The sequence below is a fragment of the Leguminivora glycinivorella genome, chromosome 2 (assembly GCF_023078275.1).
Source record: "Leguminivora glycinivorella isolate SPB_JAAS2020 chromosome 2, LegGlyc_1.1, whole genome shotgun sequence".
NCBI lineage: Eukaryota > Metazoa > Arthropoda > Insecta > Lepidoptera > Tortricidae > Leguminivora > Leguminivora glycinivorella.
Genome location: NC_062972.1, coordinates 19,840,844 through 19,865,721, shown reverse-complemented (window position 1 = coordinate 19,865,721; position 24,878 = coordinate 19,840,844). Strand labels below are relative to the sequence as shown.

Genomic DNA, 24,878 nt, shown 5'->3' with positions numbered 1-24,878 from the left:
GCTTTGTGGAACAATGAACATGACTGGTGGATATCAAACAGATCCACGTAGCGCATCTCTGGTGGAAAGGTACCCTAAAGGGCCAGAAACGCGCATGTGGAGGCTCTAGAGTGGCAGGCTCATAGGCTACCGTAACTGCTTATCACCAGGAGGATCGTACCCGTATTTAGTGTGGTACCTATTAAAGAAATTACATTGCTGAAATTTATGTTTAAATCATTTCCCTTTATCAAATTTATGATATTTATCAGGTTTTATTTTATCAAAATAGAGGAAATTTGTTATATTTTTGCTAAACATTAACGCTATAAATTTTTTGGGCGCTTAATTCGCCATAAGTTGATACCAAAGACGATTTTAAAATTTTAGGATTTTTTTTCCATAGTAGTTTTTCATACAACTTTTGGCGATCGAAAAAACGCATTTTGCACAAATATATTTTACTATATTTTTAGTATGTCAAAAAGACACACACAAAGAACTAAAAAAACCAAACTTCGGTTCTGTGGGAATTATTATGACCCCTCCCATACAAATGCTCGTACAACTCCTTTACTACATGCACTTACTTTTTAATAGTTTTCTAGAATAACTTTCGTGAAATTCGCACTGTTCCCTGTATTTTGACTTGTCCTCTTGTTCCTGCACTCACCCTGTCGCTCGTACTCCCCCGCGCACCCACGCTATATCCCTTAAAGGTAAGAGCTATATCGTATGCGTGGGTGCGCGGGACGCCGGGCGGGGGCGGGCATCTTTTATGTAGGGTTTTAACGAATGCACGACCCTGTAAATGACGAATAACAGTTAGTAGAAAAAAATAATTATGTATTTGAGTTATAGAGTATACCAATGACTTACCTATGATATTCAAACAGATTTTAAATTTGTACTTTTTGTAAATAATTGACATTTGTAATATTAATATTATAAAATAAATAATTATGATTATGTTGGTCATATATAAGAATGTAAGAATAAATATTACTATAATTGCTATAATATACAAATGTTTTATTGTATTTTTAGGGTTCCGTACCTCAAAAAGGAAAAACGGAATCCGTATAGGATCACTCGTGCGTCTGTCTGTCCGTCTGTCACAGCCAATTTTCTCCGAAACTATTGAACCGATTAACTTCAAATTTGGCTCGCATATGTAAACCTGTGACCCAAAGACGGACACGTAATTTAAATTAAGAAAATTTAATTATAGAGGCCACTTTTGGGGGGGGGGGGGGGGGGTAAAAGTGAAAATTAAAAATCAAAGTTTCTAAAACTATATTGTGTTACATATCAAATGAAAGAGGTTTTTATATGTATTTCAAAAATATTTTTTTAATAATTTTTAGTAAGGTAATTTTCAAGTTATTTTAGAAAATAGGCAAAAAATGACCCCCCCCCCCCTATCTCCGAAACTACTAAGCGTAAAATTTACAAAAAGATACACGAGATAGTTTTTATCTATAGATTACAGGAAAACCTATTAGAAATAAAGTAAAGCGTAAGTCGGACTTAAAAGAAAAAAACTCAAATTACGAATTTCACTCACTGCCGCTGCAAGGAGTTACCAAATCTCTTGAAATTGTGTGAGCGTGTTTGAATATATATAAACATTTAGTCTCTTTTCTCTGATAAAAACTCATTTCTGTTTCGTTTTGTTCAAAATATCGATTATTCGCAAAAATGACTTAAGTTCCTATTAAAAAGGAGGCGCTTAAGCCCTTCTTGTAGTGTACGGAACGCTTACAACGCGAGTACAACTCGCACTTGGCCGGTTTTTTAAACGTGTCTTAGTGTCGCCCTTTATTATTTTATAAAGTTACCTCAAGTAAGGCACATATTCGACCTTAACGCCACAAAAATAATGTTCATTAATGCCAGCTCAAGTACAGTTTTACAGTTCTTAATGTATTTTGAGCCATACTCCAAAATAATAAGAGTATTTTTTGTTCGCATACTTTTAAATTGGTAATTTTATTGGATATGGGCTCTTAACGCGCGGGGGCGCATGCGTGCTGGTATTCGTGCCTCCATCCCCCGAGCTTTAGTGATGTGAATAATATCGACTAATCAATGCAATGGTCGACAACCAAAAAATAGTAGTTTGTGTAACAAGGGAGTAAAATGAGATATTTACGGCGAGGGGGTTTATTGAATTCTGAACGAAACAAAGGATTCTATAATTGAATCACGAGCGTAGCGAGCGACGAATTCTAAAATAGAATCCTGGGCGTAGTGAGGGATTTAAGTATTAACGCCCATGGTGGAAATAATTCTGCTACCATGTTACACGTACATTTTTCACATCATCTTTGAGGAAATTTATACAATATAATAGTATTTTATATTTGGGCACAAGTCAAAATTTGTTCGAAATTTGCACTGACAACATTGCAGTCTTGTAAATAAGTGCAACTTTGTTTTGGAAGTATCAAGAGAGCCTTTTGGTGACAGGTAGTTAAATATCATATATTGTTCGATTTTACATTGACTTTAGTCTTATATAATATTCTGTCTCAAAAACATTCTTACTCGTGCCGTGCGCACATGCCGCACTAAAGAATAGATACCTACTTACTTATATATAAATTAATTTAAAAAAATTGGTTGTCTGTAAAGTCGGTTTACGGACGGAAGTTTGACGTGACAACGCGAAACATTAGGCCGGCAACAGACAGTCTTAAAATTCATGATCTGAAAAGTCATAACGAACGGAGTTCCATACAATTTTGCAACTGTCTACACACGCTCTTATTATGAATTTTCAGATTGATCTGACAGGTTGTATAAAAATCTTCTTTTTCATGGCCACTGTACACATGTGGCCAACGGTTCCACCAACCCTTGGTGGAACCCCTTGGTCAAGATAAGAGTCGCCGTTTACACATTGGCGAACCAATCATTTGGCATTGGCTCTTCATGTAATGGCCGCTGTACACATGTGGCCAACGGTTCCAACAACCCTTGGTGGAACCCCTTGGCCAAGATTAAGAGTCGCTGTTTACACATTGGCGAACCAATCACTTGGCATTGGCTCTTCATGAAAGATGGACGTGGAATGGAAAAGGCTAGGAAATTCTAGGTCATTTACGTTGTCAGCAAAATTTCATTAAGAAATAATAACCCCGTAGTAAAATTAAGTTATTTGAAATATTAACAATTTTTGGAATATTCTGATAAGCACATTTATCTTTTTTAGGCAATACATTAAACATTTGCAAGGTTATTTTATTTCCTAATTCAACACTATTATTGATATAGATAAACTTATTATTTTCGTAAATATTTCACTACTGTCCTCTCTGACTCTGACTAGAACAACTGTTACTTATACTCTGTCAAACAAGTCTGTCAGTAAATAAGAACAAAGAAAACTATAGGTATCCTTTTCTCTAGCACCCTAAAGATGCATATAGTTTTCTTTGTTCTTATTTACTGACAGACTTGTTTGACAGAGTATATAAGTCCTAAGACTACACTTTAGCTAACCTCCTTGTGCAACCTATTTCTAGCTTTCAGGCCGCTGCAATGTTTTGATTGATAAATGTCAATGTCGACATATGAAAATTCATTGAAAATTGTTATTATCCCTGTGTATTTCTTTTCATGTAAAAATATATACTCCTACAATAACATTTACGTAGATTCATTGTTCTTGAGAGTAACTGTTCTTATAGTCCTCTTCTCTAAGTTTATTTGATTTTATAATGGTCCTGATAAATGCTCTTGTAAGAATGTCAGACTAATATCAGCATAACATAAAAACACTATAAGTACATACTTTTTTCATCTTATTTAAAACTATTATAAGGTCAATAGCAGTAGTTAAGTAAGATATTAGAGTGATATTGGATCATTTGATGTTATAATGGTCTTAATAAATGCTTTTGTAAGAATTTCAGACTAATATCAGCATAACATAAAAATACAATAGTGCATCTTTTTGTGACCTTATTTAAAGCTATTATGAGATTAATAGCAGTAATTTAGTTCGATATTAGAGTGATATAGGATAAACATACTTAAATAAACAATAGATGATATCAATATAAAGTGGTTTGACCTTAAATCAATTTTGGGAACACAGTTGTAAGTATACAACCATTTCACATCACCAACTCTGTCATTTAAATAAAAAGTAAAAACAATAAGTATACTTGTATTTATATGGTCAAGTGATATAAAATCAGGTCAAGATTTAGAAAATGAGGTTTTATATAGTTAAAGCAAGGAATCCTAAATTAATTTAACATGGCCGTATCATTGGTATTCAAGAACGCTAATATTATAGTAAATTATCTTATAATAGTCTAATAGCGCACTGAGAAAATGCAACTATAACAATGGCGTCTTTTTACTGCAAGTAAAGAAATAAAATAATTAACGAGGATACAAAATACTATTATTTGAGTGGGCGCATGAAATTTGAAGTGTAAATAAGGGTCTATTTTACAGTAAATAATATTTTCCAAATACTTACCGCGCAATATGAAGAAGCACCAAGGATAAGAAACACGTTATTATAAGTTTATAAATATTACTAAATGGTAATACGTAATTACCTTTAGTGTTTATTTTGTCACAACGTAGCCGTAGAATGTTTCAAATATCGTGTTGTCGTACAAAAATCAAAATAAGCTTGTTTAGGCTCACAAGAGTCTAATGTTGGACCAAAATAAGCCTATGCAGGCTTATAAAATACTTACGTGAAAGCGATATTAGCCTAAGAAAGCTTAAATTAGTTTTGGCAAGATTACTGTAAAAGCGAACAGTATGCAATAAAAGTGATGTTAGAACGATATTAAAATAAATACGCTTATAATTGTGCCCAAATCCAGGCTTCTACGATGATATAGAATCAATATAAAACCAAAAAAATTTAGTCTTGAGATCGTTGTAAGCGCGACTTTTGCTAGTTGGGTAGTTTACTATGTTTACTTCACTTTATAAACAGTTCACGTGTATCTTTTGCGCTAAGCTAATCGAGTGGAAGGGAGACAGATGCAGCACGAACCGAACTGAGCCGATCACGCTTTTCTCTCGTTCGTGCCGCGCTCTCGCTTGCGGAACGGGACAATGACGTCATCTTTTTTGTGCATGCAGCCCAGTAACGAGTTATTAGACGTTGTCACGTCAAAATATATTAAGTACCTAGTACGTTACCATGCAGCTAGTGGTAGAGATACTATCTACAGAAAACGAAAATTTGAGATATATTTGCAGTAAGGGCTTACTGCAAATATATCTCAAATTTTCGCCCTTATGACGGTTGAAAGAGAATGAACCATAGATTTAGAATTATTAAACTAGATTGTTTAGTTAGGTCAAAAAGTGTGTCCACATGAGAGGTAATTGTTTGGGCTGGTGTCCCTCTCGCACTTGCTGACAATGTCAACATTATTCAGTGACGTCATCACTGTCATAAATTTCATTTTCATTCATTTATTTAATTCACAAGCAATATAAATCGCATTTGAAATTATTACACTTATATACATACAATAAAACGTCCTAATTAGCAATAATTGACACAAATAATACAAACATATTTTACCAAACTAAAAAAACAACAGTTGTCAATAACAAGCGACTATATAAAATAAAAATAAAAATAAAAATAAAAAACCCATTTAAAACAATAATAGCAATTGGATGTCAAAGTTATATTTAGAACAATAATAACCAAATTAATTATAATAAAATATTCTAACATGTCAAAAGTCTTACTTAGTTACATAAAATGGGTTCTAATTAATTGCTAGTGGGTTGGCAAAATTCTTCCACTGAGTAGAAGCACTTATTTAGCAAAAAATCCCTAAGCGCAGTTTTGAATTTATTGACATTGGCTATAATCTTTAATTCAACGGGTAATCTATTAAAGAGAACAATGCCCTGATAGTCGGCTGAGTGCTTAACTACCATGAGTTTAGGTATAATTGTTTGTGGCAAGTCTTTTCTCCTTGTAGCTAGACGGAGTTCTCTGTCTTCTGGTGTTTCTATGTTAACAATAGATTTAACGAGATCTGTTAATACCACCATGAGATACAAACTAGGAACAGTGAGAATTTGATACTGCATGAAATAATCCCTACAGGAATCTGTCTGTGAAATTCTGGCTATTGTTCTTATCGCTCTTTTTTGAGCCACGAACGCTGTTTGTACATTGTACTTATAGCTATAACCCCAAAACTTAATGCTATACCGTAACTTGGATTCGACCAATGCGTGATATACGGTTTTTAGCTGGGATAGTTTAGCCTCGTCTCTGAGACTCCTTAGGGCATAGCATGCAGAACTGACAGAGTTTGAAATTGCAAGCAGTTCATTTCTCCAGTTTAAGTTCTCATCTATATTCACGCCAAGAAATTTTACTGATTCTGCTTGGTGTATTACAGTTCCATTTGAACAGATTTGTAACATTTCTCTATTTTTAGCAGTGGACCTGAAAAGCAAAACATTCGTTTTTTTACAATTCAATAACAAGTTGTTCACTTTGAACCAGGCATTAAAGTGCTCTAAGGCGTCATTGAGTCTGTTATTAAGTAATAAAGTACTTTCTGCAGAAATAACGGCGTTCGTATCATCAGCAAAAGCTACAAGCTGAGTGCATGGAAGTGTATTCATTACAAAAGTCGCTAAATCATTTACAAATATAATAAAAAATATAGGGCCTAATATGGATCCCTGTGGAACTCCTTTCGTTAATATAGCCATATTCGAACTGTATACCCTCTCCTCGTTATTTAAAGTCTTCGTAATTTGGATGAACTGTTTTCTGTTGTATAAATAAGATTTAAAAAACGATAACGTATTGTTTCTAATCCCATAATGTTCCAGCTTAGCGAGTAATATGTTATGATCAACTGTATCAAAAGCTGAACTTAAGTCTAAAAATAGACCCGCAACTTTTCTATTCTGATTTAGTTGCCGCACTACATCTCCAATCAATGTTGTGATGGCATCATTTGTGCCCTTGCTTTTCTGGTAGCCAAACTGTCTTTCATTTATAATTCCATGCAGGAAAAGGTGCTTTATTAGCCTGTCTTTCATGAGTCTCTCTAGCAGTTTCGAGAGTGTGGGCAAGAGAGATATAGGTCTATAGTTTTTAGGGTCTGTTTTTGAGCCCTTTTTATGTATTGGCACCACTCTTGCAATTTTTAGTTGATCTGGAAAAGTGCTTTGATCAAAACATTCGTTGAAGAAGTAAGTTAGTGGTTCAGCTAAGATGTCAATATTTTCCTTTATGATGGAGATAGGAATTTCGTCGTAACCGCTGGAATTCTTTGACTTTAGGTTTTTAACAATACAACTTACTTCAACGGGGATACCAATCAATTTTCAAAGTTCCTACTAAATCTACTAACACCCAATTGAAAGTATTTTTTAATTATACAAATCTTTGATTTACTGGCATCAAAATAATTACATTATAATTATTTTCAAATTTTTTGAAATATATCAAAACCCTAGTTTGAATATAACATTAAAATAAAATAAGAAGTTATAAAGTCAGGTAATATACAGATAAAAATACTACTAATATGGGAACCTCATTAACACTGGCAACACGTGCGAGAGGGACACCAGCCCAAACAATGCCCTCTCATGTGGACCGTTTTCGCTAGTCTGATACGATCGACTTTCTGTTTCAGTAATAAGGTTTAATTTCGTATGGCAAAAAATGTGATTGAGCTGTCCCCTGTAAAGGTCTTTGGAATGAACAACTCCGTGTAGGTACTTACTTACTGACAATACTAAATACCTAAGTACTTACTCCAATTAGTATACGTACGTATAAGGAAATTCAGCACAAACCAAAGTAGTGTTAATTGTGTTATCGAAACATCTATCGAGCCCTTTACAGCACTTAGCACTATAGGCATCCCCAATGAGAAAGGCCTGGCGCCTCGGCGACCATGACAGTCGCGCGCGCCCCTCGCTCGCCTTAATCAAACAAACAATTTTTTTCAACTAAATACGATTGAAACCATCAAACACTTGTGAATTTCCAGTAAGTAATTCTTAAAATTAAAGAATTTGTTTTGTACATCAATAAATTAACAACTATTTTGACAAATTTAATAAAACGAATGAGTAATAATGCATTAATGTATATTCTTCGTCAGTTGAACGACTTGTAGTGCGTTTTGTTAATGCATAGTATGAAGTGCAAAACGAGTGAATTGTTATATATTTTTCCATTTTCGATTAAGTAAATGAAAATATGCGGCCTATTGATGTAATGAAAGGCATTGACTGAAGAATGAATTGAAGTTGTTGTCGTCAGTAGTTTTAATATATTTCGTGTGTTTCACAGCTGACAGTTTGGCTTTACGGCCATATTTTATTCAAGCTGGCGAAAGCATGGTGGAAAGAACCAGATACTGGAGGTGAGTCAACATTTTAATTGTTTGTTTTAAAAAATATCTTTGTTTTTTTTAATTTTGAGGCTATTATACTACACCATACAGGGCCTGTGAACTATTTTGATTAATGACAAGTTTAAGCAGACTTGTTGCTTTTCGACGGAAACGACTCTAAAAAATAAAAAGAATACAATACATATTACTGTATTATGTATAATACTTAGCACTTATCTTGATCTTGAATGCCTACTTACTACTGTAATCAAATACCTAATATTTATCGTCTACATTAAATACACTTTCATACAAATAGGCATAGCTGGGCACCGTTAATCAAATAGTTAACTTCGATAATCGTTAATCCGTTACTTAAGAAGTTAACTTCGTTAATCGTTAAAGCGATACATTTCGGTAGATTTAACGGAAGTTAAAGTTAATCGATAATCCGTTAACATGTCATAAAAATAGGACTTCACTGTAGATATTATGTATTTCTATTTACTAAGTATCCACCAAAAACCATTAAAACCAGTGACACCAATCGGTAAAAAACCGAAATGTAATAATTACGGTCTCTTCGGGCTTTTACCGCCGTTGGTTGGCTAAATCCTAGGTTTTACTTCGGATTGGTACCTAATTATTGGGTCATTCATGCGGTCGCGATCGTGGTGCGTCGGTTCTTCAAATTGAGATTTGAGATGACAACTCGATGCTGTGGGCCACGATAACTTGGTAGAGTAATCTAAGGCCTGCGCCGGACTCTAATTCGATGCGTCGGTTGCGCGATTTGTCTGTCATACCTGATGATTGCACTCATTCCCAGGTTAGTGATCGATCTAGCACGCCTAATAAGATTCTCAAATAAGTGATCCAAAGTCGCCAATTGGTCTTTAGACTGTTTATAACCGACGGATCTGCTTTTACCGATAAATCCTAGGTTTTGCCGTACTACGGGCTTTTAAAGTAGCAGTAAGAACGTGGTTTTCGCGGCGCAGCGAGCCGCTTGGGGTACTGGATTAACGATTAACGGACTCGATGAAATTTAACGGAAGTTAACGAATCCGTTAACATTTTTTAAAGTTAACTTAAAAGTTAATCCGTTAATCGAAATGTTAACTTCGTTAATTAACGATTAACGGATTAACGAGTTAATGCCCAGCTATGCAAATAGGCGATCAGAAGGTACGATTTGTAGTATGTGTACACTAGCTGTAGACAGCAATATCATGGTTTTCTCGTTCCGATATAAAACAGCATCTCTTGGACTAACGTTTGTCCAATAAGCATAAATATTGAAGTTAATTTGTGACTTAGAAGTTAGAACTTCGCATGTTGTATGCTGCACTTTGGTTAAGTTCCTGCCCTAGGGCATCCAATAATTTATGACAGTATGAAATATGTATAAACAAAATTACAGTGCCAGTAGGCGCGCGCGAAGGCTGTGCTGCGGCGCGTATGTGGCGTGCAGCGTGCAGCGTGTTGGTGTGCCCCGACGCTGATGCTGCTTGGACTCGCATATCTGACACTGCGCCACCAGACACTGTTTGGCATTCCCTACGTAACTGCGTTGCATATCAAGTTCGTATACATCTGCAATAATCTGCATCTTTATTATGCTATTTTGGACTATACATTTGTTATAACCGCATCTAAAAGGGTTGAATTCGAAATAGTTATTTGTTATACAAGGGGGCAAAGTTGTATTTTAACACACGAGAAGTAAAATACATTTGCACCCGAGTGTAACACAGAACTTTTCCCCTCACCATAGTGAGGAAACTACAACGCAAAAAATGAGTTTATCACTGCTTCCAGTAGTTCCACAGGTGGTAAATCATCTTTATTATTAGATTCACCTACTTTTATCAATTTTAAAGCAGTCAATTTGACTTTATTCAAGGTCAAATTACTTTACCCACTAGTGGATAAAATGAGTTTTTACCCGCTGGTATTAAAGGACAAAACACGTGTTTCCGAGCTAGTGAGGGGAAAAAGCCTTTATCACTGTCTCTCATTTGGATATTATAATACTTTCTTTGCTGTGACTATAATTTACATATTATTTTCAGGCTGGTGTATGGCAGAATTTGCTAGCAAAAGGCATAGATGATGTAATCCAACCTGCGGCATTTAAATTGGCTATTGTATTGAGACATACACCTACAGATCTCACTGTACGCCTGTTGGCAGATTTATTACGCCTACATCCACAATCTGTGAGTATTCGCACTCTCTCTCAATAATCTGGCCTTATTTTTTTTTAACTGGCTTGACTTAGCAAAACATTTATTTTTAACAAGCAGAAACGTCTGCTAACGATTCTAAACATTTTTATATTAAAGGAAAAAATGGAAAAATTTACGCTTCCGGCGGGACTTGAACCCGCATCATTTGCAATCCGTGCAAGGCTCTTAACCAATTGAGCTACGGAAGCCACGCCGGACATCGCAAATCCTTCCATGCCTTTCCTTATGTACACACGTCTTGGGGTGACGTCTAGCGCCATCTACCGACAGACTATTACATCTTGTAACGGCACTGGAGTCTCAAGTTATATTGAGAATTCACCAGTAACAATGTGCTAACCCATACTAAATTTATTTTTAACAAGCAGAAACGTCTGCTAATGATTCTAAACATTTTTATATTAAAGGAAAAAATGGAAAAATTTACGCTTCCGGCGGGACTTGAACCCGCATCATTTGCAATCCGTGCAAGGCTCTTAACCAATTGAGCTACGGAAGCCACGCCGGACATCGCAAATCCTTCCATGCCTTTCCTTATGTACACACGTCTTGGGGTGACGTCTAGCGCCATCTACCACACAATTTACAAGATGTAATAGTCTGTCGGTAGATGGCGCTAGAGGTCACCCCAAGACGTGTGTACATAAGGAAAGGCATGGAAGGATTTGCGATGTCCGGCGTGGCTTCCGTAGCTCAATTGGTTAAGAGCCTTGCACGGATTGCAAATGATGCGGGTTCGAGTCCCGCCGGAAGCGTAAATTTTTCCATTTTTTCCTTTAATATAAAAATGTTTAGAATCGTTAGCAGACGTTTCTGCTTGTTAAAAATAAATTTAGTATGGGTTAGCACATTGTTACTGGTGAATTCTCAATATAACTTGAGACTCCAGTGCCGTTACAAGATGTAATAGTCTGTCGGTAGATGGCGCTAGACGTCACCCCAAGACGTGTGTACATAAGGAAAGGCATGGAAGGATTTGCGATGTCCGGCGTGGCTTCCGTAGCTCAATTGGTTAAGAGCCTTGCACGGATTGCAAATGATGCGGGTTCAAGTCCCGCCGGAAGCGTAAATTTTTCCATTTTTTCCTTTAATATAAAAATGTTTAGCAAAACATATCAACAATTCATTCCTTATATTCCTTTGTGTCATATAATTTTCAAAGAAATCCCTGCTTTAACCTCTAGCGGCCCACCATACAAAAAAAATTGCCAAACAAATTTGAATGGTACAAGAGAACAGGGCTGAATTTCTTTTGTTTGAAAATCGAACGAATCAAAACAAAGCAACTCAATTCCATTTAACGTAGATTCAAATGTCGTCGTAGGTATTTTTCCTAGTATTAGGACATTGAACCCCAGGAGGCTAAACTAGAAAACGAATCTTGAGCAGTTATATCGTAATCATCATACAATTACAAAATTATGTAGGTATTCGGAATAACATTAAATTATAAATTTTAACTTCTGATTAGCAGAAACGTCGGCAATCGACGACTCTTACGGTAGATGTCGCTACGGGTCCCATTGACCTTAGTAGTGGAAAATTTCGCTGGCTTGGTTGAAGTCTTGGTAGCTCAGTTGGCAGAGCGCTGGAGTATCGATCCAGAGGCCGTGAGTTCAAGTCTCACCCAAGGCAGACATTTTCCACTTTTAAATTTAACATTAAATTAGTTTTAATTTTTTTATCCTTAGCAAGACCTGACATCATACGTTCTGGCGTTGCTGACTGACGACGAAGCATCATGGTGTGGCGCGTGTGGTGCGGGCTCGCCGGGTGGAGGAACACCGGGTCCGGCGCCGCTGAGAGACCTGCAGCTGTTTGGTGATTGCGAGCTTTCCATTCTCGCAGCCAGCCGCGAAGAGTATGAGGCGCATGCTAAACTGGTGCGGGCAGAGTATGCAGCAATGAGCAATAAGAACTACGTGGAACTAAGGATTAAGGTTATTATTCATTGTTACTAATCATTTTATAAAAATCTGGGACCGAAGATAACCAAGCAAGATTAATCGCGATGTGAAATGATTACATTCTTAACGTTTGTTAGTAAATGGTTCAAAGCTTTCAAAACAAAAGAATCATATGAGAGAGTCAAAGAAAGATATGTTAGACAGTGGTCGTATTATTGCTGCATATTATTAATTATATTTTTTAACTCAAAATTACTGTGTTTACAGGTCCTGAATCAGTTCTCACAGATCCCCAAGTTATATCACACACCAGAGTTCGAGTTTCTGGAGCCTCTCGCGCGTGAAAACATTGAACGAGAAATTTGCACTCTACGTGAACATCTACTCACAGGTCAACAGGAGTAAACTTAAAGACCAACATGAGGCACATAGTGTCTTGAATTAGTCCGAGCTAGCTAACAATAGATGCTACCTAATATTTACGATTGGAAGGCGGGGCATGCCAGATTATCGCATTAGACGTGTTACTTTGCGCTTAAAGCCTTTATTTGTATATGTGAAAATGTATTATTAATTATTATGTTAGTAAGTAATCAAGACAGAAACAGCGTAAATAATTTATACAAAATTCCGTGCTTCAAGAATTGAAGACTTGCGACTGCAGAAAAAAATGTTTAAATGTCGTATATGAAGCTAAAACTGTCAGACTGGCACACTTATAGCTTACCAGAGAAAATCGGTTGATGAATTAGTAATTTATGTAATGTTAAAATAGCGTAATACATATATGTATATTTAAAAAAACAACTGTTTCGAAAATACACAATTTTATTTTAGTTTTGGTGTATTTTTTATTGCCCTTTCCTCGTCTACATTTATATCCTACTCACAGATATATAGCGCTAACAGAACGGCATTAGAAAAGCGTTCCTACGCATAATTTTAACATTGGAAATGTTTTCTTTATAGATATGATAGTTTAAAAAAATAGACAACCATATCCGTTATGCCATTGGTAGGTATAGAACGTATTTAATTACAAAAAAAATTATAATGTCGCAAATCAGTTTGAACTTTCGTAATAAGAAACCAAGAATCTTATATACATGGATGTTGCACGCCGAACATTACTTTGAAGCCAGAAAATTTGACCTTGAATTACGTCACGCCGGTCTTGCATCTCTTTCTTTAGGGTGTCCATGATTAAGCATACATTAGGGATATCCCGCGGAATTTGACGTATTACATCTCTCGACACAGGCTTAAAACCTTTGAACCTCCGTTTTGACAATATTCTCAGCTTGATATGATATTGATATGTGTTAAAATGTCAAATATTAATATTAGCGCCATCTATCTGAGCGTACCTACCCCAAAGGTGTATCGCCATCTAGCTCACCGTACCTTTTTCTGTATGGTTTTGAGGTAAGTTTTTTTCTTAGACTTTATCTGTCTATACGGAGTTACATAAGTATTTGTCTTTTACTAACTGACACCTGTGTTTATTAAAGCATGCAATGGAATATATATTTTAGTGTTTTGATCATCACAATAATATTTTGGTAGTAACTACTGGGAAAACTAATCCCAGTAGCTATCAACCCCCGGTGTGGTAATTAACAATGTGGGGGAAATCCCAGTAGTTAGGACAGGTAAAAACTTGGTGGTAACTAGTGGGAATAGCCACAAAAATATAAGGGAAGTATTTGTCAATGGGGAAATAATGAAATACTAGGACGTTTTAAAACAGTATCTTTATTCTTAAGCGCCGCCCCAAATCTCAAGGAAGGTGGTTCTCAATTCCTACGTATTTCAATTCTCTTGGCATGTATATATGTATCTCAATTTAATGTTTAGGCCACGATATATCCGTCGTTACTGGACTGATTTTTAAAATTTCTTTCTGTGTCATAATCTTCAGGCTTAAAGTGCAAATCTGCAAATTGTCGAACGCTCTGAAACATTTCCTTTTATCGGTACAATCGACAGCCAACAGCCAATGCTGCCTCCTTCCTTCATCTTTTGGAACACTGAAAAGTTTAATATTATTCATGTTAATTGTAAAGACATAAATTATATAAAGTTGGTATTATTATACTGTGATATGAACTATGAACATAGAAACCGTACCAAGTTGATAGATTTAGCTCCATTCAATAAGAGTAAATACCATGCAAGAAAAAAGATTGGTCACCCTAGTCGTAAAACCACACATAGCATTATTTTTCTTTAAAGGTCATATTTATCGTTCTAAACCTATTCGTGGGAATTTTGATATAATTTGAGACAATGAAACCAATATAATGATAAGAACTAACCAAGATTACAAGCAAAATAGAAGAAAATTTATTGCCAGTGAGGTTTATGAACATTTTGGTAAAATAAGTACTTACTTGTGAAATTTTACGTCGGATTTCGGTTTCCATTTACTTCCACAATGGTTCACTATGCAATACATAGCTCAGACCTTAAGTAAATCGTCGAAAAACGTTTATTTTGCAAAATAAATCTCTGAATCGGTGAATGAATTTTGACAATTCTGACATATCGGGCATATTTTTTTATTATTAGTGTTCCCATAGTACGCAGCAGGTAAATACCGGAGAAATAAGGTTTTTGATTGAGTTTTTTTTTGTATAATACAAAGAAAAGTAAGTCAATTTGATTAAAGAATGTTTTATACGTTTTTTTTATTAACTTATCTGGCAATACATCACAGTGTTGGAATGAGATAGAACATAGGAGTAAAGGTGAATGAACCTGGCTTCAACTCATTGGTCGGCACGCACTATCCAGAGATATATATAAAATTCTTGTAAGAAACTGATTTTACGATATAATAGAAGTCAACTATCAAATATCCTGTCCATAGCGCATTGTTTCTATTTTTATGCTTTTTTTCTAATTGAACTGGAGTGTTAAATTAAAATAAAAAATAATTAAAGTTTTTTTTACTTCGCTTTTAGTAGTCTACTTGAACATGTCATATTTTTTCTTGATGAAACAAAACGCAGAATACGCTCACGCAGCTCTGCGTAGTAAAAAAAAGAAATCAATATGGCGATATGCTCGCTTTGAAGTGTTCTATGTAGCCTGTGAAAAAGAATTCAATGAAATGTCTACTGTCTGAAGTAACCGTTCTTCTATGAAAATTAATAATTGATTTCTTGTTAAGAACTATCGTGTCTCAACGCAGAATCACAATACATTGACCAAGTGACAAATACAGGTAAACAAAATGAGGAAGGGGTCATTGATCGAAGATTTTTTTAGGGCTCCATTGGATCGGCGGCGACGGCGACGTGGGAAGGCTCGTGAGTAATGTTTGTTGATCTATGTGGATGTTCGCAGGGATAAGCGATGTCGTGGCGTGGACGTGACGACCGCAATGACCGGAGTTCGCGGTGGGAGACTCAAGATCGACCGGACCCGTGGGCGAAGCGAGCACGTTCGCCCGTATGGGACATGCGCCGCGATTCTCCTGACCGTTCACGGGGATCTCCTCGCCACCACCGCGACCGGTATGACCGGTACGACCGTACCGGGGACCGTGACCGTGACCGGCGTGATCGCACCGACCGCGGCGATCGTTGCGACCGCGGTGACCGTGGGGATCGTTACGAGCGTGATGACCGACGCGGACGCTCTCGGGATCGCCACGAACGTGCGCGTTCGCGCTCACGCTCTCGATCGCGACGACATTCGCCGCGCCGACACGAACGTGAACGCGATTGCGACATTCCAGCGCCACCTTCTCCGCCTAAGATCAGTGTACCTGACCCGCCCACTCCACGGTCGCGCAGCCGATCCGCCAGCCGCGAACTGGACAATGTCACCTCTACTTATGACAACAAGGACGAACAAGCTGTCAATGCCTCTCCGGGAGATTGGTTTTGTAAATGTGGCTCATACAATTTTAAAAGACGCCAAATATGCTATAGACGTAACTGCAATGGAAAGAGATCAGAAGGGACTGTTTATGGGGCTGATGCTGAGAGGCATGGCTTGACAGAAGGCATGGGTATCACAAAAAGACTTTTGTTTAGAAGATTGGATGCTTTAACAACAGAAGAAAAAATATTAGAAGCATTGAAAGAGAGATGCTCAAAGGCTGTTTTAGATTCTATAGCAGGGATCACAATAGGGAGAGAAACTTTGACTGGAGCATCAAAGTGCCTCGCATATATAAATTTCAATTCTATAGCCGATTCCACAGCTGCTCATTCTGAATTGATGACTCTTTCACCTCCACTTGAAATTGATAGCCGGGAAGTATTGATATCATTTTACAATGAGCCCCAGAAGATTCCTAAACCAGCCCCGAATCTAGTAGACTATTCTAGTTATTATTCACAAATGACCACATACAACAACAGTTCAGCTTTGTCTGAAGCAGATAGAGTTAATGCTGCGGCAGCAGTAGCCCAGTCAGCCATCAATGCAGCTCAGGCTCGGCAGCTCACATGGACTCCAGCAGTCCCTACATTTGTTGTATCTGCTACACAAGCAGTAAACAATATTAAGGCTCCTACAGGTGATGGAACAACAGTGTATAATGCACCTGATGTTAGAACATTCATGTATGATGAGACATCTGGGTACTACTATGACCCTTCTTCGGGTCTGTACTATGATGGCACCACACAGTACTTTTACAATAGCCAAATTAATCAATATATGTATTGGGATGCCACTAGTTCTACTTATATTGCAGCTACGCAAGCCACACAAAATACTGACCAACCCAAGCTGCCTAATCCACCATCAGTGACAGTAGATAACATTATTACTAAGGAGCCAGAGGAGAAAAAGAAAAAAGACAAAGAAGACAAAGTAAAAGTTGCTAAGAAGATAGCCAAAGATATGGAAAGATGGGCTCGAACATTAAACCAAAAGAAAGAAAATGCAAAGAGTAACTATGTTATGGACCAGCCACAAGACACAGGGCCTAGCAAGGGATCTGCAGACATTGGCTTTTCAGTGCTTGGAGCCGGGCCCTCATTAACACATGTGAGAGAAATTTCCCCACCACCAACTGTAGTCCCGGCTGCTCCTGATGAATTTTTGATAAAGAGAGTAGCAGAACCGGCATTTGACAATGATGACGGCATTATTGACTGGACAAAATTAACATGCTTACTGTGTAAAAGAAAGTTCCCTTCTGCAGAGGTTCTTACAAAGCACAAGACTCTTTCAGATCTACATAAACAAAATCTTGCTGCTCACAGGAAACAATCTGATTCAGCACCTCAGATGAATGGATATAGAGATCGGGCAGCAGAGCGCCGAATGAAGTTTGGCGAGGATGAGACACCGGTCAGGAAGAGGTTTGAGCCGCCAGAGCCCATTCAGCCTCCCATACAGGCTGCTCCCCCGCCATCTGTGGTTGATACCATTGGAGGTAAAATGCTTCAGAAGATGGGTTGGTCAGCTGGAAGAGGTTTAGGCAAAACTGAACAGGGACGGATAGCACCCATTGAAGCAGAGCAGAGGCCAAGCTTGGCAGGTCTAGGGCAGAAGAGAGGCATTTACACACCCACTCCCGGGGAGACATATCGCGACACTGTTAAAAAGCTTATGATTGCGCGGTATAAGGAAGTCGTCGGCCAAGAGGAGGGAAATTAGGTGGGTAATCTTTATTTCATTTATTACCACTAATAACTTTATTACAGATTCAGGATTAGAGGTTAGTGCAATTATATTATTTTATATATTGAGGTCTCTTCATTGGGTTTATAGGGGCAAGCATTTTGACAAAAAAAAATTAAAACTTCAGATTTATTTTCTGTATAAATAATAAAGTACAAATGGACCACTATAATTGCAACATACCGCTGCAGTAATTCATAATCAAATTGCTGACAAGTCAATTTAAATCATATTCTAGTAGGGGCTCAACAATGACCCCAAAAATATCAAACCTTAGAATCCAAGTTTTCCTGGCTTTGCAGCTGCACAGCCTATTTCATTTTGTTACGAATTAAGAATTTACCTATCATTGCATAATATTTGGCGCTGTCATTTGTTAAATTGATCTGCTCATACATAATTATGGTGCATTAAGAATAACCTTTTGTTTTTGTGTTATACGTACATAGCCAGTCAGTAAGCATTTTGCTAATTTAAAAACCTTGTGGCTATGAGAACATTTGCAGTTGTAAGTAGTGAAATACTTAGCTTATCAAACTTTTTCCTCACGTTTGAGGATGTACCGAGTTATGAAACTGGCTCTAAATTGCCTATTATGGGTTTGCCAACCTTGTCTCAAGGTCCTGTTTATATATATTTGGTGGTAGTAATAATCAATAATCATTACTTTATTTATTAGTCTGTTGTATCCCACTGCTGGGTAAAGGCCTCCCTCTCTTTCTTCCACGCATCTCGGTCTAAGCATGTAAACTGGAAAATATATATTTCCATTTCCACACAACAGTTTTCTAGATGCCATTTAATTTTTTTGCTATTGCCTGTTATACCTATATGTGGATGGATATATTTGGGTAGATAATAATTGGCTTCTCTAATATTAGCGCTGTACTGTACAATAAGTGGATACATCGTCAGTTAAGTTCTTTTTGGGCAGCAACAACGTAAAACTATGTAATAATAATAACCTGATAAAATTATTTTAACCTCTTCTAAATTTGGGACGATATTAATTTCTTTTCATAAAATTGTATTTAATTGTTCATATTGTTATTGACTGAAAAAGTCCCTATATAGGGACTTATTAAAAGGTTTAAATTCGCCTACCTAAATGATGTATCCGCTTAATTTGAGCATCGCATCGGGGACATAAATTGAGCATTAAACAAAGAGTTTTCCATATCACTTTATTTTATAGTGCTATATCTCCCAATAATATATAATTAAACACTTCCGTCATTTAAAATCCAGGAAATTAAAAAATAGCACAAAGAGCGAAACAGTTACTCCTCAAAGTTTTCATTAAGGTTGCTAAAAAGGGTTTTGATTAGATTTAGACTAATATTGGGCACTAAGGAATTGTGTGAAGATGGTTATTTTATTAACAGCTCTTGAGTGTATTATTCATTTTCACTGAAACCTGCCAAGACGGATTTCCAAACGGACGGATTCGCGGTGTTGTTGATTGTTCTCTAATTGTGTGATTCTGATTTAAACGCTAGATGGCGAGCTGAGCCGTGTGCCGCGCCCGCGCACCGTGGTGAGTAAAGTCTATTTGCTTGTCTAACGCATCTCTTTCCACAGGCTCGACACAATATACTTCTTATGTCTTCATTTAATAATCTATGTATCTTGTCTTGACCCCCGAATTAAAACCATAGGCTTTCACTGGACTCCAAAATCACGAGGTTTCGAAGATACTTACAGAAAGAGAAGTGGTATTTGAAAATTTGATATTTTATAATATAAAGTATTAACTAATTTATAGGCTGAACAATTCTTTCACTGTCAAAAAAATCTCGTTATAGTTGAAAAATGTTAAGCTGACCGTTAAGACTATGAGCAATTGAGCATTGAGATCTCATTGTAATAAACGGTCAGTTTACAAAACTTCAACTATGGTTATTTTATTAGTTATAGAGTACACTCGGATAAGACCGGACTATTTTTCGGTGAGTTGGAAAGACGTCACAAAAAAAAAATCATAAATTTATTCTCACTAACTTTTACCTGCACATTTGATGTACGTGATTAAAAAGAAACCAAGCTTTCAATATAAATTTACTTGATGAAACTCAACTAAATAGTTTAGGAGTAATCGACACTCAAACTTGCACTAATTTTTTTTCAAGACACCCAACCAAAAACCTTCTCGGCTTAAGATCGGACTAGTGTCTAATTTAAATTCTAAAGTAAGAAGAATAAGGTGCATACATGGAAAAAATCCGAACTTTAGTCAGGGGCGGCTCACTCCGCGATTCCATCGCCGCGCTACAAGTACATGCGGGCGGCCGCGAGTTCGCGGCCTAATCAGGGGTGGCTCGCATTCTCACGGAACGCTTGTTCGCACTTTCTATTGTTACTATACGTCGCGAGTTTTTTTAAAGGTTCATACGCGATATCCGCGTGTGGAATGGCTAATAACGCTTAGTTAAACAAACATTATGAATAAAATAGGACAATCTTACACAGATCTACTATTGAATATGTCATTTATGGCCTACGGAAACGTTCAATCAGGCTTGTGACGTTGGGATTTAAACAAAAATATATAAATACTGTATATACCTAGAAAGTACCCAAGACCTGAATATAATAGCATAACATTTTATCTGAGTATTAATTTTTTTAATACATAGGCAACCCTAGCGTCCGACGCTGCGCACGTGCGGCTCGTTTCTTTGTAATCATTTTGTAGGTATCTAAAAAGGCGGCATTTCGTGAACTTCAAAGCAGTGGGCCTTCTGTACTTGTACTATTATATATTCTGTGCTTTAGTTATGAAAAAATATACTATGGAAATACATTTTCCCCTCACTAGCTCGGAAACACGTGTTTTGTCCTTTAATACCAGCGGGTAAAAACGCATTTTATCCACTAGTGGGTAAAGTAATTTGACCTTGAATAAAGTCAAATTAACTGCTATAAAATTGATAAAAGTATGTGAATCTGGTAATAAAGATGATTTACCACCTGTGGAACTACTGGAAGCAGTGATAAACGCATTTTTTGCGTTTTAGTTTCCTCGCTACAGTGAGGGGAAAAGTTTTGTGTTACACTCGGGTGCAAATGTATTTTACTTCTCGTTTGTTAAAAAACTCGCAAGTTCAGGATTCTATTCTCGAACCACTCGCTTTGCTCGTGGTTCAACTATAGAATTTTTTCACTTGCTCGTTTTTCAATTCCACACTCGGCGTTAAAATACAACTTTGCCCCCTTGTATAACAAATAACTATTCTTATATTATGGCATATAATTCAAATCAAGGTTCAAGTGTTAACCATAACCAAAGAGGATCGAGTATTATAGAGAGTTACTGTCGAAGTAAAATGTGTAATCACTGTGCATAGACTGCCATCTCTTGACACAGGCTTAAAACTTTTGAACCTCAGTTTTGACTATTTGGCCCATATTCTGAGCTTGATATGTGTTAAAAGTCAAATATTAATATTAGCGCCATCTAGCTGAGCGTACCCCAAAGGTGTAATGCCAGTTGAGTTATATATATGTTTTTGCCATAACGTTATTTTTAACACGTATAATAGGGTGGAGCGAAAAAACACTTTTCTGGAATTAGCAAACCTAATAGTTATCAATCAATGCCCCTCAGTCTATGAAGCCTTTGTGCAAATTTTCAGCTTTTTAAATCAACATCTTCTGCCTCCGCATTAGGGTTGAAATTTTGAAAATCTCATACAAACCTAAAAATTCAACTTTCGGATAAAAAAAAATTTTCGGCAGTATTATGTTTATTATATGTTATTGATACATATCATTATGAAAAACTACAAAAAGTTGCGAAAATAGCGTCAAGAATCGCCAAAGTTTGTCTAGTTTCAGTACATTCGCCAAAAGAGCCGCTAAAATACTGAAAATTGGCAATTTTTAATGCTATTTTCGCAATTTTTGGTAGTTTCTTGTAATAATATGTATCAATAATGTATACTGAATATAATACTGCAGTAAAACATTTTTTTTCTAAAAGTTGAATTTTCAGGTTTGTATGAGATTTTCAAAATTTCAAACCTAATGCGGAGGCAGAAGATGTTGATTTAAAAAGCTGAAAATTTGCACAAATGCTTCATAGACTGAGGGGCATTGATTGATAACTATTAGGTTTGCTAATTCCAGAAAAGTGTTTTTTCGCTCCACCCTAACGTATAATAACCGGTTAAATACTGCAAAATTACGAATCTGCACATTATTCATGTTATAGCATATTTAAATGTATGCTGGATTGCGACACGATACGACTTGCGACAAGATATATAGATTATTTGAAGCCACTGGTATTTCTGGGATATTTGGGGTTCTATAAAGTTCCTGGTCTTGTGTTTTAGTCTTTAAATAGTTCTAGCTTAAAATAGGTACTATAAGAATATTCGGAGGAGGAAGCAAGCTGCGACGGAGTATAGACTCTGGAAAAAACATTACTGTGCTATAACTGTGATATTTAGTGGTGCAAAAAACGGTGCAAGTGTGAAACCTTTACTGACGACTTTGACCATTTACCTTACAGAACCGGCGCAGCGCCAGGACCCGCCAATCCTTGTTTAGAGCAGGTTTATTTATTTGTACAACGTTGTACAATCGTGATTTAGCTTGGATACCAGGCTAGCGAGCTGCTGGCTTTTTGGCAGTAGTATGGCATCAATAGTTACGTCAGAGTAGTATACCGAGCAACCATAGTAATTTAATTACGTTACAAACTTAATCGTGTTGTAAAATTTTTGATATTATTCTACTGCCTTCTCAAAAGTAAGGATAACCTTCGCAAGCATTAGTATGAATGTGAACGCAATAATTATGAGAGTTATACTTTATTCCGATGCAAATCTTAGTTGATGTAGAATCCTAATATTAAGCATACGTTCTAAATACATAAATCATGAATTCTTCATCGGCGGCAGTAGAGTGACAACTAGCGAAGGTTATCTTTCCGATTGTTTATGTGGGACGTAAAGATAACTCATAATTATGACTTCCAAATTATAACTGAACTATTTTTATAGCGTCTTATTATCATAATTATAATGTTTGTTATGTAAATGTGGAAATCTGTGTATGTGAAACGAATGTTACGAATACGTGTGTCATAGATACTAGTGCAGTTATATTTCCCGTTACGTCAATTTTTATTAATTTGTATACCTCTTATAAACGGTTTCAATAGTAATAGCTATGTTTTTTTTTAAATATTTGACCTTAATACTCAGTAAACTAGAAGTCAAAGTTGATACGAAAACATATTTTAGAAGTCTTACGTCTTTATAATTAAGTATTTTTACTTAGGTAAGAGTATACATAGGTAAAGCCTGATCAGAAATATTAATATGACTATTCATATGTCAAGAGGGCTCTGTTATTCTGATATATGGGGGTGACAGTTCAGTACCTAATAGTAGAAAAAAAACCAGTTATTATTATTATGAAATTCCACAGCACGGCGCGCGAAGTCATGTTCATGTATTTCTGGTGAGACTTTAGTTCTAACATGTTCTTTGTTATTATTCTGAAAAAATACATGTACTTTAACTACCTTTACTTTTAATACAACAGTACCTAATGCTGGAGTATTTAGTATTAACGTAATAATTATTTGTCATTTCTTATGTATTACTAAAGGTTTTCAAGTCTTTAGATTTACCAAATACCTAAATAATGGTTATAGAACTAAATCGGTTAATGACAGATTATTGAACTATTTAACAATGTACTTTTTCCCCTCACTAGCTCGGAAACACGTGTTTTGTCCTTTAATACCAGCGGGTAAAAACGCATTTTATCCACTAATGGGTAAAGTAATCTGACCTTGAATAAAGTCAAATTAACTGCTTTAAAATTGATAACAGTAGGTAAATCTAGTAATTAAGATGATTTACCACCTGTGGAACTACTGGAAGCAGTGATAAACGCATTTTTTTGCGTTGTAGTTTCCTCGCTATAGTGAGGGGAAAAGTTGTGTTACACTCGGGTGCAAATGTATTTTACTTCTCATGTGTTAAAAAACTCGCAAGTTCAGGATTCTATTCTCGAACCACTCGCGTCGCTCGTGGTTCAACTATAGAATCCTTTCACTTGCTCGTTTTTCAATTCCACACTCGGCGTTAAAATACAACTTTGCCCCCTTGTATAACAAATAACTATTACTTCAACTATAGCTATTAATCTTAACTGAATGAGTAGGTTATTAATGCTACTTTGGTTTAGTTTATTTAAAAAACAAGACATTTACTTATGTTTTACGTAATAATTATGTATGTATAAAGTATATAGTAAGTTATTCAAATGCTCCTCTTGTTCTAAATGTGGCGCCAGCATCGGCTGCCTTAAGCACTCCTAGCGGATTATTCTTGTAATAAATCGACTGTAAATTTAATCAATCAAAGCTTCTAACGCTCCGTAGACAGATTAAAATAGAACATGTACAAATATAAATTATACAACATTTTGTTATACAGTTGTTTTATTTATGGTACTCCCTAGGGTTTTTTGAAATCGACATTCTTGTCCTTTATGGACATAAGAGCCCAGAGCAGCCAGACCTTCCTCATTCCTTCCTCCTCCTTCCTCATATGCTGACATTAAACGTCGATTACGAACTCTACATTATCCCAAAGTTTCATCCTTGAGAATTTGAGGAAGGATTGGCGGCTCTGGGCGCTTAGTCCATTACTACACTTTCATAATAACATCTTTCAAGCAAGTGTGATCAA

General features: G+C 36.4%; 2 protein-coding genes across 2 annotated transcripts; both read left to right on the top strand.

Moving 5' to 3' along the window:
• Positions 1-7,673: 7,673 nt before the first annotated feature.
• On the top strand, positions 7,674-13,352 carry LOC125240541. The gene is made up of 6 exons (XM_048148444.1): positions 7,674-8,008; positions 8,315-8,387; positions 9,781-9,941; positions 10,433-10,579; positions 12,301-12,549; positions 12,784-13,352. The coding sequence occupies exons 3-6, from the start codon at positions 9,819-9,821 to the stop codon at positions 12,919-12,921; spliced, it is 657 nt and encodes a 218-aa protein (XP_048004401.1). The 5' UTR covers positions 7,674-8,008; positions 8,315-8,387; positions 9,781-9,818; the 3' UTR covers positions 12,922-13,352.
• Positions 13,353-15,544: 2,192 nt separating this feature from the next.
• On the top strand, positions 15,545-23,999 carry LOC125237902 (RNA-binding protein 5-like). The gene is made up of 4 exons (XM_048145144.1): positions 15,545-15,745; positions 15,868-18,141; positions 19,665-19,702; positions 22,682-23,999. The coding sequence occupies exon 2, from the start codon at positions 15,877-15,879 to the stop codon at positions 18,139-18,141; it is 2,265 nt and encodes a 754-aa protein (XP_048001101.1). The 5' UTR covers positions 15,545-15,745; positions 15,868-15,876; the 3' UTR covers positions 19,665-19,702; positions 22,682-23,999.
• Positions 24,000-24,878: the final 879 nt, after the last annotated feature.

Excerpts from the sequence above, each read along its gene's own strand:
- LOC125240541 (XM_048148444.1), top strand. The coding sequence starts at position 9,819 with ATGTGGCGTGCAGCGTGCAGCGTGTTGGTGTGCCCCGACGCTGATGCT. Across the intron at positions 9,942-10,432 it reads GTAACTGCGTTGCATATCAA|GCTGGTGTATGGCAGAATTT; the intron begins GTTCGTATACAT and ends TATTATTTTCAG. Across the intron at positions 12,550-12,783 it reads ACGTGGAACTAAGGATTAAG|GTCCTGAATCAGTTCTCACA; the intron begins GTTATTATTCAT and ends CTGTGTTTACAG.
- LOC125237902 (XM_048145144.1), top strand. The coding sequence starts at position 15,877 with ATGTCGTGGCGTGGACGTGACGACCGCAATGACCGGAGTTCGCGGTGG.